This window comes from Aotus nancymaae, unplaced genomic scaffold (genome assembly GCF_030222135.1).
Source record: "Aotus nancymaae isolate 86718 unplaced genomic scaffold, 86718_ANA_hifiasm-v0.15.2.pri h1tg000069l, whole genome shotgun sequence".
NCBI classification, from domain to species: domain Eukaryota; kingdom Metazoa; phylum Chordata; class Mammalia; order Primates; family Aotidae; genus Aotus; species Aotus nancymaae.
The window spans coordinates 1,671,317-1,686,547 of record NW_026988484.1 but is presented as its reverse complement, the minus strand read 5'-3'; the positions used below and the strand labels follow the sequence as shown (position 1 = coordinate 1,686,547).

At 44.6% G+C, this 15,231-nt stretch overlaps 1 protein-coding gene across 1 annotated transcript; it reads right to left on the bottom strand.

The window, feature by feature from the left end:
* Positions 1 to 1,827: 1,827 nt before the first annotated feature.
* ZNF530 (zinc finger protein 530) lies at positions 1,828 to 11,760 on the bottom strand. Its single transcript, XM_012473213.2, has 3 exons — positions 11,549 to 11,760; positions 6,975 to 7,104; positions 1,828 to 5,376 (listed from the first exon to the last, which is right to left on the bottom strand). The coding sequence occupies exons 1-3, from the start codon at positions 11,576 to 11,578 to the stop codon at positions 3,653 to 3,655; spliced, it is 1,884 nt and encodes a 627-aa protein (XP_012328636.2). The 5' UTR covers positions 11,579 to 11,760; the 3' UTR covers positions 1,828 to 3,652.
* Positions 11,761 to 15,231: the final 3,471 nt, after the last annotated feature.

The following is a 15,231-nucleotide window of genomic DNA, read 5'->3' as shown; positions in this document are numbered from 1 at the left end:
GTCCCTGTGATTCAATTATCTCTACCTGGTCCCGCCCTTGACATGTGGGGATTACTACAATTCACAGTGAGATATGGGTGGGAGCACAGAGCTAAAGCACCACTGGGCCTGCCAGAAAATGCCCTTCCTAACCTACCTGTAAGTCTGCTAACCCTGTAAGCCAGGTACCAGGCCGGTTTTCCAAGAGACGTTTCTAAGCATTGGCTCCATAAACTCACCTTAATTCATTAAAACTGGTCATCTTTTTCAAAAATGACATTCCAAGCCTTGGTAATATAACCAATGTTTCCAATTATGTCCTATTACAAGAACAGATTCTTTTTCAGCTTAGACAAACGTTCATACTGCTGTGAAAATAAGAATATTCAGGCCAGGCACGTTGGCTTGCACCTGTAATCCCAGCACTTTGGGAGGCTGAGATGGGCAGATCACCTGAGGTCAGGAGTTCAAGACCAGATGATCAACATGCAGAAACCTTGTCTCTACTAAAAATGCAAAAATTAGCTGGGTGTGGTAGCATGTGCCTGTAATCCCAGCTACCTGAAGGCTGAGGCAGGAAAATTGTTTGAACAAGGGAGGCAGAGGTTGCAGTGAGCTGAGATCATGCCACTGCACTCCAGCCTGTCGACAGAGCAAGACTCCTTTTCGAAAACAAACAACACATTGTTGTTAATTATAGTTACTGTTCTCTGCTATGAAATATTAAAATTTATTCTTTTAATATAACTATGTTTATACTCATTAACTGTCTTCTCTTCATCCTCTCCCATCCTCCTTAACATGGCCTTCCCAGTCTCTGGTATTTATCATTCCACTTCCTATCTCCAAGTGATCTATGTTATTAGTACCCATATATAAGTGAGAATATGTGATATTTGTCTTTCTGTGCCAGGCTTAATTACCTCCAGTTCCATTCATGTTGCTGGAAGTGATATGGTTTCATACTTCTTTGTGGCCAAATAGTATCCTATTGTGTATATATACTACATATTCTTTATCTATTCATTTCATGATGAAGACTTATCATATCTTGGTTATGGTGAATAGTATTGCAATAAACATGGGAAGCATGTATCACTTTGATATCACTGTACTGATTTACATCCCCATTAACAGTGTACAAGAGTTTCCTTTTCTCCACATCCTCACCAACATCTGTTAATTTTTGTCATTTTAAATAAAACCCATTCTAACTATAGTAAGATGATATCTTGTGGTTTTTATATGTATTTCTCTTATAATTAGTGATTCTGGCTTTCTTCATGTATCTGTTGGCCATTTGTATGTCTTGAATTTAGAAATACCTGTTTATGTCCTTTGCCCATTTTTAAATGAGATAGTTTGCGTGTTTGCTCTTTGCTGTTGAGATGTTTGAGTTCCTTGTATATTCTAGGAATATCCCCTCTGGATGAGTAGTTTGCAAATATTTTCTCTCATTCAAGAGGCTGTCTCTTCACTCTGTTGTTTCTTTTTTTTTTTTTTTTTTTTTAGATGGAGTTTCGCTCTTGTTACCCAGGCTGGAGTGCAGTGACGCGCTTTAGAATATATCCCATTTGATCATAGTGTATATTTTTTGATGTGTTATTGATGAATTCATCAGTTAACTTGTGTGTGTGTGTGTTTTTTTTTTAGAATTTTTACATGTGTGTTCATCAGGGATATTGGCCTGTAGTTTTGTTTACACTTACTATTTTTAAAAAAGTCTTTGAAAAACTTAGTAATATTCAGCACTAATAGCATATTTTAAATTTTTATATTTTCTAAAATATTAATCAGTTATATGAAAATCCCATACACTTCAGAAAATCATTCTAAAGAAGCTATGTATTCAATTACATGTCTGGGTTTAATAGTAAAATTACCCATTAATGTGGGTAAGAATGCATGCAACAAGAACAATCATAAATAATAATGGAAGTCTGAGGGGGAGATCATGGAGGCAAACAAAATTTGAATACTTACAAATCTGATTTACCCTTTTAAGCTGACAGAGTCCTATTATCTTTCCAAACTATTCCACAGTTAATACAACTTACAAGATCAAAGGTACTTAAACAAATCCTTTATCACTGCACACGCCAGTTAACAGGTAGTTCATGGTATGTGGTGGAAGCTAAAGAAAACTTCATCACAAGCATCACCTGAGATCAATAATGTCCTCAAAAAAGGCAGTCCTCTGAAAGTTGCCAGCAGAACTCACATCAGGTCCTTTGGCCAGTGCTGGGGTAGTTACATGCACTATGTGTTAGGGACAAACTGCCTCAGAACACCTGCTCCGTGTAAGCTGACCCTTTCCAGTCTGATTGCCATCTGCAGCTCTGATTGCTCTGCAGTTGCATTCCTTTTTTATTTATATTTATATATTTTTTCTTTTTTAAAGACGGGGTTTAACTATGTTGGTCAGGCTGGTCTTGAACTCCCGACCTCAGGTGATCCGCCCGCCTTGGCCTCCAAAGTGCTTGGATTACAGGCGTGAGCCACTACGCCCGGCCTGCAGTTGCATTCCTAAACCCCTACCTAGGCGCCACATCAAGGCTGCCGGACATGCTCCAATTAAGCAAAGTCTGATTACAGCCATCTGGGCAGCTCAGGCAGCTCGAGGGAGGACAGGAAAAATAAATTTTGTTATCCATATTTGTAAATTCCTGTTTGACACATATCTGTAAAAAATCCTGGTTTCTCTTTTAAAAAAACTGCTGCCACAAAAGTCACAGGATGATGTATTGTAAGTCTGTTACAAGTTAATAAACTAGCTCTGTGCCTGCTACCAGCAGATAAATTACCTCAGTCCTGAAACTCCCTTATGCCCCTCACACCCCATATAAATCCCTTGGTTTGTAAGTCTGGGGCTGCCTCCTCTGATTGTTATGGAGCAGCTCAGCAGGTTAATAAAACTTGCTTTCCTAACTTTGGGTCTTTTCTCCTTTCTCTGGGCTACCCTTACCCTATGTAGCCAGAGGAGGAAACAAGAAACCCCTCTAAGAGCTCAGACTACTTCAGCTAATGGAAGAAGTTTGCTTCCCTGAGATGCACACTCTGTGGGTCTCCCAGGTGGCGTAAATGAAAAGGCTTCAGCTGCAGAAACTGGTAGTGACGTGAATGTTGTAAGGTCTCTGGGCAGGTTTAGAGAGTACAACATAGCTACACATACTTCCCACATACCTCAAACTTATGGGGAATCCATGGATGTTTGGATACATAAGTCAAATCAGGAGAACGCTCTTCTCAAAGGCTAGCCTCCAGTGCCATCACACCTAGTTAAAAAAAAAGCACATTCACAGCATATATAAGGCCTTTCTCCTTTGGGAAATCTTCAGTGTTAAATGTGACAAAACAGGCTGGGTGCGGTGGCTGACACCTGTAATCCCAGCACTTTGGGAGGCTGAGGCGGGTGGATCACCTGAGGTCAGGAGTTCGAAACTAACTTGACCAACATGGTGAAACTCCGTTTCTACTAAAAAAACAAAAATTAGCTGGGCATGGCAGCAGGCACCTGTAATCTCAGCTACCCGGGAGGCTGAGGCAGGAGAATCACTTGAACCCAGGAGGTTGCAGTGAGCGGAGATCCTGCCATTGCCCTCCAGCCTGGGTGACAAAAGCAAAACTCCTGTCTCAAAACAAACAAAAAAAGTGACAAAATAATTTCCCAGATTCACTGCACATGAGCTCTTTTGTGTCTTAAGAGGCTAGAGCTTTGGCTAAAGTATTTCCCACATTCACTGCATTTGTAAGGCCTTTCTCCAGTGTGAACTGTCTTGTGTTGAATTAGGTGATTTTTGCAGGTAAAAGATTTCCCACATTCACTGCACTCATAAGGCCTTTCTCCAGTGTGAACTCTCCTATGCTGAAGGAGGGCAGATCTTTGGCTAAAGTATTTCCCACATTCACTGCATTTATAAGGCCTTTCTCCAGTGTGAACTCTCCTATGCTGAAGGAGGGTAGAGCTTTGGCTATAAGATTTCCCACATTCATTGCACTCATAAGGCCTTTCACTGGTGTGAACAGTCTGGTGTTGAATGAGGTGGGTTTTTTGGCTAAAAGATTTCCCACATACACTGCACTCATAAGGCCTTTCTCCAGTGTGAACTGTTTGGTGTCGAATGAGGTCGGTTTTGCAACTAAATGATTTTTCACATTCACTGCACTCATAAGGCTTTGTTCCAGTGTGAGCTCGTCTGTGTCGAAGGAGGCTAAAGCTTTGGCTAAAAACTTTCCCACATTCACTGCACTCATAAGGCCTTTCTCCAGTGTGAACTCTTTGGTGTTGAATGAGGATAGATTTCCGGCTAAATGATTTCCCACATTCAGTGCACTCATAAGGCCTTTCTCCAGTGTGAACTCTTTGGTGATGAATAAGGTAGATATTTTGACTAAATGATTTCTCACATTCACTACACTCATAAGGCCTTGCTCCAGTGTGAACTCTCCAGTGTCGAAAGAGGTTAGTGCTACAGCTAAAGGATTTTCCACATTCACTGCACTCGTAAGGCCTTGAGCTAGTGTGGGTACTCCTGTGACGAGAAAGGTTAGTGCTGTGGCTAAAAGATTTCCCACATTCACTGCACTGATAAGGCCTTTCTCCAGTGTGAACTCGTTGATGTTGAATGAGGACAGATATCTGCCTAAAGGATTTGCCACATTCACTGCAGTCATAAGGCTTTTCTCCAGTGTGAACTCTTTGGTGCTGAGTTAGGTGAATTTTGCGACTAAATAATTTCCCACATTCAATACATTCATGAGTCTTTTTTCTATTGTGTGCTTTCCTGTGTCGAAGAAAGCCAGAACTTTGACTACAGAATTTCCCACATTCACTACACTCATAAGGCCTTTCTCTGGAGTCAATTCTTTGGTGTTGAATGAATACAGATTTCTCCCTAAAAGATTTCCTGGATTCAATGTATTTGAGAGGCTTTTGTACAGTGGGAACTCTGAAGTGTCGAATGCTGCCGTGTGGTCTCTCACTGCTGGGAGTCACCTGATGCTGGAGAAGTCCTGAGGTGGCTGGAAAGTTCCTCCCAACTTCCCCAAATGTGAAGGGTTTTCCTTCCACATGGAATCTGCAGTTCAACATAAATGAGGCCTGGTCCCCATCCATTTTAAAGAGCTTCTCTCCATTATCAGGCTTCTGGATCTGAAGAAGGTTTGAACTCAAACGGAAGACTCCTGATGCCCCACCCAAGTGTAATTTCTGTCCAGAGGGTGAGGCTTGGAGCTCAATTATTTGTAAAATGTCTCTCAGGACTGGGGTACAAATCTCACAGGGGTGACTCTTATGGGTGGATGGATCTGCCTTTGGAGTCCTGCCCTGTGACAGTTCTTCTTCAGAAATGCTCTCTGCAGAAGGTGCCTCCTTATCTTCTGCTCCACACCAACAACCTGAAAAAAGAGAAATGGTGAGAAAATGCAGGTTCATTATGGTGTGAGACGTTACACCAAAAATGTGTGCCAGACAGAAAAGAATGAGTCGAAGAAAATATTCGTAGGATATGAGAGCTGGTGGCAATTTGGGGAAAAAAGCTCCTAAAAGTCACAGAACAAGGGAGGCTTTATGAGATGAAAGACACAAAGATGGGGCACAATTCAGAGAGAAAAGGCAGGGTCTCTGACTCATATTCTGCCAAAAGCTTTTATCAGGATCTCCTCTCCTGATGACTTGGGTACACTGCACAGAACATTATTGGTGTCCAGGCCCAATAGAAACCCATGGGAACTGAATACTAGTTGTGGAAGGACTATTTAAAAACATGCATTATAACTCGATCAAGACAGTTGAAGGTGAGCAAAAAAAGAAAATGTGTACATCTGACAACATATTACCTGTGGGTCAGTGTCAGAGAACCCTCTAAAAGTTGCACTGGAAAGGAACAGGTGACACATGGAGGCCAGAAATTGGGAGCAGCTAAGGGCTGGATGTCATGGATGAAATAAAAATTAGAACATGTGTAGATAAGAAAAAAAAATGATATATATCCTATGTAATTGGTCCCCAATCACTGACAACTCAGGACAGGTTTATGGGGTGATTAGAAACAGCCCCAGCATCTTGCCCTCCCTTAGTTGTCACTCATCAGGGCCAGGCCTCCTCTGAGAGGATCTTGCTATGTGCACCCTGTAAAGCAACCAGAGCCATCCCCAATCCCAGTTGTGCAACTATACCGGATCTGTAAGATGCAAGCCCTAAAGGGAAGACCAGAGAGGTGCACAGCCAGCACTGGCACAGAGCAACTTAACACATGACAAACTACAGCAGAGAAAAATAATGTTACAAGAAAATCTTTTAGGTGGGTCTTTATGAAAAGCCTATGGACCAATCAAGTAGTTACCATGATGATGCCTGCAATTCCTGAAACAGGTGGCTTGAGATTTCAGTTAGAAGTAAAAGGCATAGGCTGGGCAAGGTGGCTCATGCCTGTAATCCTGGCACTTTGGGGGGCCAAAAGGGGTGGATCATTTGAGGTTAGGAGTTCAAGACCAGCCTGGCCAACATGATGAAATCCCATATCTACTAAAAATATAAAAATTAGCTGGGTGGTTCAGAGGCTGAGGCAGGAGAATCCTTTAAACCCAGGAGGCAGAAGTTGTGGTGAGCCAAGATTGTGCCACCACAATCCAGTCTGAGCGACAGAGTGAGATCCTGCACCCCCGACCAAAGAAAAGAAGCAAAGGCAGATCATGGAACAAAGAGCACCCTAGAAGTAGACAAAGCCATCCTGTCATGGAGAAGGCAAGGACAAATCCTTTAGGTTAAAAGGAAGATCCTGTCTCCCAGACCCTTCACTGCATGCCTAGAGGCAACAGGTGTTAGGACAGTCTTGAGGGCACATTGCCTGGCGATGTCCCCCATAATACATATGCCAAGAAAGTGGGAAGGTCTGTAGAGCTCAGGGTCTGACTGAAGAATGGGCAGAACTGCCTCAGGAACAGGGGAAAAGCAGAGACCCACAAAGGACACTGGAGAAATATGAGGGCCTTACCTAGGGATGCCATAACTGCAAAGTTCTCCAGCATCACATCACGGTACAGGAGCCTCTGAGTCTCACTGAGGAGCTCCCACTCCTCCTGGGAGAAGTAAATGGCCACATCCTCAAAGGTTACAAAACCCTGCTATGATGGGGGACAGTTCATTCCATGATCAGCATCTCTCCTAGGACCCCAAGTTGATTCCCCAACATGTCCATCCCAGCTCACCCTCCTCCCCATCTCAGGGAATACAACAGGCCCTGATGCCACTGATGCCCCTGATGCCCACTCTCTCCTCATGATCCCATTGGTCACTGTATTCTCCCAGAGCAACAACAGGAAGGTGGACAAATAGAAACCACATTCTCGTGTCTATAAATTCTCCTGGAATCCCTCAGACCGTGGCTTCCAAACACAACTGAAGGTCTTGATTTACATTTCACCCTCATGTCCTCAATGTCCAGACTCATGAAACAAAAACTCACATTCCCTCTTCATGTGTGTATCACTTTTTCTACCACACCTCTCTTACCCAACTCACTCCCTCAGCCACCTCCACCCCGATCCCAACACGGGCAACTCTCCTGCCTTCCTATATGTTACTCAGCACAAGACATCTAGAGAGTGCTTGCAAATTCAAACAGGTTCCAGGACTACCCAGACCTCTGATGGTCCCCACTACCACAGGCAGTCCTATATCCTGCTCTGAAGGCATGTCTACCTAAGTCTATTCCTTTCATCAATCTCAGCCACTCAGAACCGCATACATATCTCAGATACACAAGGCCCTTTCCAACTTGTACCGCACTATATGGTAACCACCTTTTTCTCCTGCTACCCTTCATTCAAAACCTTGCCCAGTGGCCCTCCACCCAAGGTTAAGTGATGCTCCCAGATGACCACTTCTGTCCCTAACTGATCAACTGGGATGCATGAAGCCCCCTAGGCATAGGAGCAGTCACAAGATACTGGTAAGGCCACAGAGCAGCAAAGCACTACATCTGGCTTCAGCCTCATCACGTCTGAAATCCCACTAGGTCTCTAATATTGTTTGGTTGTGTCCCCACCCAAATCTCATATTGAATTGTAACTCCCACAACTCCTACGTGTCATGGGAAGGATCCAGTAGGAGGTAATGGAATCATCTTTCTTGTGCTGTTCTGACAACAGTGAATAAGTCTCAAAAGAACTGATGGTTTTAAGGCCGGGTTTAGTGGCTCACGCCTCTAATCCCAGCACTTTGGGAGGCCAAGGTGGGTGGGTCACTTGAGGTCAGGAGTTTGAGACCAGCCTGGCCAACATGGTGAAACCCTGTCTCTACTAAAAATACAAAAAGTAGGGCCGGGCGCAGTGGTTCACATCTGTACTCACAGCACTTTGGGAGGCTGAGGTGGGCAGATCATGAGGTCAGGAGTTCAAGACCAGCCTGACCAACATGGTAAAACCCAGTCTCTACTGAAAAAAAAAAAACATTAGCCAGGTATAGTACTGAACACCTGTAAACCCAGTTACTCGGGAGGCTGAGGCAGGAGAATCCCTTGAAAATAGGAGGCGGAGGTTGTGGTGAGCCAAGAGTGCACCACTGCACTCCAGCTGAGGACACAGTGCCGTCTCAAAAAAAATAAAAATAAAAAATAGCTGGGTGTGGAGGGGCACGCCTGTAATCCCAGCTACTTACGAGGCTGAGATAGGAGAATTCCTTGAGTCTGGGAGGCAGAGGCTATAGTGAGATAAGATCTCACCAGTGCCCTCCAGCCTGGGCAACAGAGCAAGACTCCATCTCTCAAAAAAAAAAAAAAAAAAAAGGAACTGATGGTTTTAAAAAGAGGAGTTCCCCTGCACACACTCTCTTTTTGCCTGCTGCCATTCATGTAAGATGTGACTTGCTCCTTCTTTCCTTCTCCCAAGATTGTGAGGCCTCCCCAGCCATGTGAACTGTAAGTCCATTCAACCTCTTTTTCTTCTCAGTAGGTATGTCTTTATCAGCAACATGAAAATGGACTAATACAGCTTCCACATCCATCTCATGTTCACTCATCCTTCATAACCTTTGGCCACCTGCCTGGGATCCTCTCTCTCTCTATTATTTCTAGGGTCATGACCTATGTTCGTGATTTCTGCAACATCCATCCAGATACCCAAGTATGGTACCTTCCTGTGGCTCCCACCCCTCCCCTTCCTGGCCTGCTGTTAATATTATCATCATGACAAGGAATCCCACTACTAAATGGGATCTATGATGTTATGGGCTCAATGTGTCTGTCCCAAGCCCACCCACAAAATGCCTATGGTGAAGCACTAACACAATGAAGCCTAGTAAAATGTGATAGTATTTGCAGATGGTATCTTTGGGTGGTGATTAGATTCAGATCAGGTCAAAAGAGTGGGGCCCTCATGATGAAATTAATGCTTTTATAAGAATAGAAAGAAAGAGATTCCTTGCTGTCTTCACATCCTTCCTTCCAGGAAAGGCCATGTGAGGACAAAGCAAGAAGGCAGTCACTGCAAGCAAAGAAGCAGGCCACCTAAAAGAAATGAATCTATAAGCACCTTGATGTAGAATTTCCTAGACTGCAGAACTGCGAGAAATAAATTTTTGTTATTTAAGCCACCAATATAGGCTATCTCATTATCAGCCCAAGGTAAGACACTGATATCATCTGGATGTTTGTCCCCTTCCAATCTCACATGGAAATGTAATCCCCAAAGTTGGAAGTGGGGCCTAGTGAGAGGTTATCTGGGTCATGGAGATGGATCCCTTATGAATGGCACAGTGTCCTCCCCACAGTAATAAATTCACATGACACCTGGTTGCTAAAAAGAGACTCGTGCCTCTATCCTGTTTCGCTTGCTCCCTTTTTGCCTTCTGCAACGACTGGAAGCTTCCTGAGGCCCTCACCAGAAGTGGACACTAGCACTAGACCTACTTGTGTCTATTCCTTTCATCAACCTCAGCTCATCAACCTTCCTGTACAGCCTGCAGAACTATGAGCTGTAATAAACCTTGTTTCTTTATAAACTGCCCAGCCTCAGGTATTTCTTTATAGTAATGCAAAAGGCCTAATACAGACACAGGGCTCCATCCTAGTTCAATACTATCTGCCACTCTCTGTATGTCTCTATCCTGCATCCCTCCTCAGAGTTCAAGACCTGTGTGTCCACCTAGCCACTTGATACAGCTACTTATTTATTCCTAAAACATCTCATATTTTTAACATGGATGAAACACAATCCTGATATCTGAGGGAAAAATAATCCTACTATCTACTTGGCACTCCAGCTGCTAAACCCAAAAAGCCTTCAGTCATCCTTTCTTTTTTCAATTTGGAAAAGGCAAGAGTCACCCCTTCTTCCCTCTTAGTCCCAATACCAGAAAATCAGAGCTGACCTACAAGCCAAAATTCAACCATCTCTACCACACTGTGACCACACTCTTCTCTGGCCCACATCATCTATACTCACTTGGACTGTTGCAGTAGTCTCCTCTTCCCTCTCTGGTATTGCTACCATCTCCCTTACACTCACAGTCTATTGTCTGGGCTCAGCCACAGGAGCCTTATGAGGCCTGGGGATCACCTCCCTCTTCTGCTCCAAACCTTCATTGCTGCCATCAACTCCACAGCGGACACATCTGAGACAGCCATTTGGTTTCTAACTCCTCTACCCCTGCTCTCTGTTCCCATGAGAAGGAAACGAGACTTGAGGTTTTCTGAACCAGCTCAGCCTCACCTCCAAGCAGCTCCAAACACCTGTACTTATCTCTGGGAGGAACTTCTACATTCATCCTATTATATGACAGCAACAGGCACCACTTCATATAACACCCACCCTGGACATAGGATCTGTTCAGAGTCCCTAGGTTCAAAGTCTGGAAAAGTGGTAAATAAAGGATCCCAGGTCACCAGAGTCCCAGAGATCTCACTGCTGGAATCAGTGAGGTTCCGGATTTCCTTTATTCATCACCCTTGTAGGATCTGTAAGTGCTCCTTACAGATCTATAAGTACTAGTGGCAATCTGTGGGACGAGAGACATTCTGAGAGGCAGGTGACCACAGTGGGGCTCCATGGGCTTCCGGTTCCCCCGTGCAACACTAGAGTCAGGTGTTTTAGGACGACTGCTTTCTATCTGGGTGTCACTCCTTGGTGCTTTTACCAGCTATGTGACCTTGTAAAAGGCCCAAGTTCTCCCACGCCTATCATCATTGTCCTTCCAGAGCGTTCCCCTGAACAGCTTTTGTGAAACTTTTAGAAGCGTGATGGGGCCGTGTCCCTCTTCTGTCCACAGAGAGCTGTGGCCCTGAGGGTGCTGGTCAAATGCAGGGTGGCGCTGTCCCACCCTCTGCTCCCCGCACACGCGAAACCGGCCTGGGTCTCCCGAGTCGCCCGGCTCGGGTGGAGCTCCAAGCCGCTGCCCGCGCGGCCCCCGGCCCGTCTCACTCTCCCGCTACCCGCCACACTGCCAGAAACGAGGCCCAGCACCAGTGCGTCACTGTGCTGCACAATGCGGCCCGGGCTGCAGAACGCTCTTCACGCGCCGCTCCGTTTCGGCTGCGGAGGGCGGAGGAGGCCGGGAGGACGCAGCGCTCACCCGGGTTGGGACCCTCAGCGCCGAAGCCATCGGACTCTGGGCGGAAAGGGCCGGGAGCGGTGGACGATCCGGGCGGAGACACGAGCAAAGCTGTCACCACCGCCAGTGACGGTCAGGCCCCGGCCGTGCAGCTAGGAAACCGACTCCCTTTGCGCCTTCTCGCTCTCAGCACCGCGGTCCAGACCCGGCGCCCGCGGAAGGAACTGACACAGGACAAAGTGCCCGCCCCTTGGAGGACGCCGGAAGTCCCGCCCAAACGTCCCTCCCCTGGGCCTCATTGGCTCCATGCCAAACGCCTGGCGCACAGACCTCTGGGTACTGTAGTTCTCAACGCTCCCTGGGCTGGCAGAGGTCGCCCTTCTGCTGGACCTCAGGGAGAAAAGGCCACGTGCTGTGGAGAAGAGTGGAGGGGAAGCCTGAGAGAGAGGTGGTGTCTCCAGCCTCCTAGGACTAGGGAGGAGCTTCGCTGTTTTTTTAAGGTACCATACAGAGATTTTTGGAGAGTATTGTGTACAACTAGTCACGTATGTAGTCAGTCATTCAGACACAAAATGCTTCTACCCTTGGCGAGAACCTAGTAAACATTACTTTCTCCTCACATTTGTGTAGAGTAGAAAGCTAGAGTCAGCTTTGTGAGTTTCATTATACTCAGTAAGGAATAAGAGAAATAGGGTTCACATAGAGCCATGACAGGAACGATGAAACATCCGTTAGATGGCACCAAAGCAGGAGGACAAAGTGGAATTGGTGTCTCTGGTTCTCACAGAAAATGCTTCTCGTGGCTGTGTAATTAGTGAGTGTGTCTAACCCTGTAAGGTACAGTGTTTTATTCAAGTAATACTTCTTCCTCCATATTCTTAGATATGCTTCTTTTAGGATTGTAGCAACTTCTAAAAAGAGTCACTTAGCATATGTTTTTTGTTGTTGTTGTTGTTGTTTGTTTGTGATGGAGTTTCGCTCTGTTGACCAGGCTGGAGTGCAGTGGCACAATCTCTGCTCACTGCAATCTCCACCTCCGGGGTTGAAGCGATTCTCCTGCTTCAGCCTCCTGAGTAGCTGGGAGGGACTACAGACACGCACCACCACGCCCAGCTAATTTTTGTATTTTCAGTAGAGACAGGGTTTCACCATGTTGGCCAGAATGGTCTCAATCTCTTGATCTTGTGATCTCCCCGCCTCGGTCTCCCAAAGTGTTGGAATTACAGGCGTGAGCCACCGCGCCCAGCCGCATATGTCATTTTAAAGTAAAGCAGTCTCTATAGTGTTCAGAGTCAGAGCACTTTTGCAAAGGGCACATCAGAATGCCAGAATAAAGGTTTGTGACACCTAGCTCTCATCTCTTTGATGGGAAATTTTGATTATTGATACTGTTACTGCAGGAGCAGTGCCTGCATGGGGAGTTATCTCAGAAAAACAGCTGTGAAATGAAAATTACTGAAAGCTATTGTATTAGTCAGGATTCTCCAGAAAAACACAGAACCAAAAGGGTACATAGATGTGCAGGAGGGGATTGATTATGGGAATTGGCTTATCCAGTTATGAATGCTAAGTGTAAGGTATATTGTCGAGTTAAAATGAGGAAACTGAGGCCAGTGAGAAAAAATGAGAATCCAATTTATTCAGCTCCCGGGCAAGGCTCTGTGGTCCAGGAAGGGTCCAGAGAAGTCGCAATGGGCTTCTCAGGGCGTGGGGTTTTATAAGAAGTGGAGGTAGTTGATTGGTCATTGGGAAACAAAGAGCAGACAATTTCCTTGGTAAGGAGATTTGATTGATTGTTAGGGAAACAAAGAGCAGACAGTTTCATTGGTAGGCTGACTGGCTGGGGAGGTTAATGTTAAACTGCCATTGGACAAATCTTCCGCGGGCTTTTTAAATTTTGAAAGGGTTGAGTGAGGAATGCAGGAGTGGGTGTGTGGAGCCTGCATGGAGAAACCAAATAGGAGCAGGTGTGAGGAGCCAGCACAAAGAGATAAGTGTGTCCATTTGGCTCTTCAGCGAGGCAGCCGGCCTTACACTAAGAAGTCGCAGGATATGCATTTTGCAATCTGATTAAACATGAAGGTAGGTGTTATCATTCAGTCTGCATCTGAAGGCCTGAAAACCAAGGGAGCCTATGATGAAATTCTCAGTTGGAGACTGAAGGCCTGACGACTGGGTGAGGGTCACTCTTGTAGGTTCGAGTCCAAAGGCCCAAGATCCAAGAACTTTAACGTTGGAAAACAGGAGAAGGTGGATGACCCAGGTCAAGAAGAGCATAAACTTGCTCTTTCTCTGCTTTTTTGTTCTATCTAGGCTCTCAATGCATTAGATGTTGCCCCCAACACTGATGAGGCCAGATCTCCTTTACATTTTCTGCAGACTCAAATGCCAGTATCTTCCATAAACATTCTCACAGACACATCCTGTAATAAGGTTTTCCCAATGATTTGGGTATCCATTAATGCAGGTAAGTTGACACAAAACATTAAACATCACAACTATTAATAATTATGTGGCTATTAAGAAATAGTGGAAGTAATGCCTCTGGGAAAACCATAGTAAAGGGTTAAAAAAAAGCTAAAATCTCAGAGAAAATTGAATGAGAGACAATAGAATCCAAATGAGTTAAAAATTAAGTTAAACTGTTGAAATCTTTGGCCAGTCTGAGGGTTTTGTATTATTAAAAAGTTGATTTTTTCATTCATGAATACATTTTTTTTTTTTGAGACGGAGTCTCACTTTGTCGTCAGGCTGGAGCGTAGTGGCGCGATCTTGGCTCACTGCAATCTCTGCCTCCTGGGTTCAAGTGGTCGATCTCCTGACCTTGTGGTCCTCCCGCCTCGGCCTCCCAAAGTGCTGGGATTACAGATGTAAGCCACCGCATAAGCCGCCATGCCTGGCCTGGAGTTTTTAGGGTAAAACGTGCAGCCACTCACGTCTTCAGACTTTCTTGCCAAGACTCGTGACCACTGGGGGAGATAAGCATTTTTATGAAGTGATACCTATGCTACTGCTTCAGAACATAGGTCACCATGACAGTTTCACTTCAAGATGACATCAGTCTTGCCACACCACATGCTGTATGTTCCTACATAATTGTTCTTGAGGTCATCTGTGGCTACTATATCAACATGATGAAAATAGAATACAATGGTGTGATGCTATCCACTTCTCAGTTCATGTTTGGTGACATTCTTTTGACAACTTGTAATTGGCCATGAAGGGATTATTTTACCAGGGAAATTTACAAATATTAAAAGCCAGGGCTTATTTGTTTTGTTGAATGGTTAGACCTAAGAAATTGATGTAGAATTTGTCAATGAAGGTAGTGTTTCATGTATATAGTGTCTGTGGTTGTTATGATGTATACCAAAAAATTGAGAAAATATTTTCCCAGTATTTGAAAGCAATTTTATCATTTAGCAAAGAAGTGCATCACATTACTGAAGACTGAGTGAAGTTCCAACATAAGTCTTTGTTATACATGTCTATTTATTAATGAAAAATGAAATATCACCAACATCCATTTAAAAATAAGCAAAAGACATTAATAAACATTTTTCCAAAGAGGGTACACAGGTGGCAACTAGATGCAAGAAAAATGTTCAATATCATAAAATGCCAGAAAAATGCAATAAAATTACAGAGAGATGCTATTATACAGCTATTAAAACAACTAAAGTTAAAAAGACTAACCAAACCAA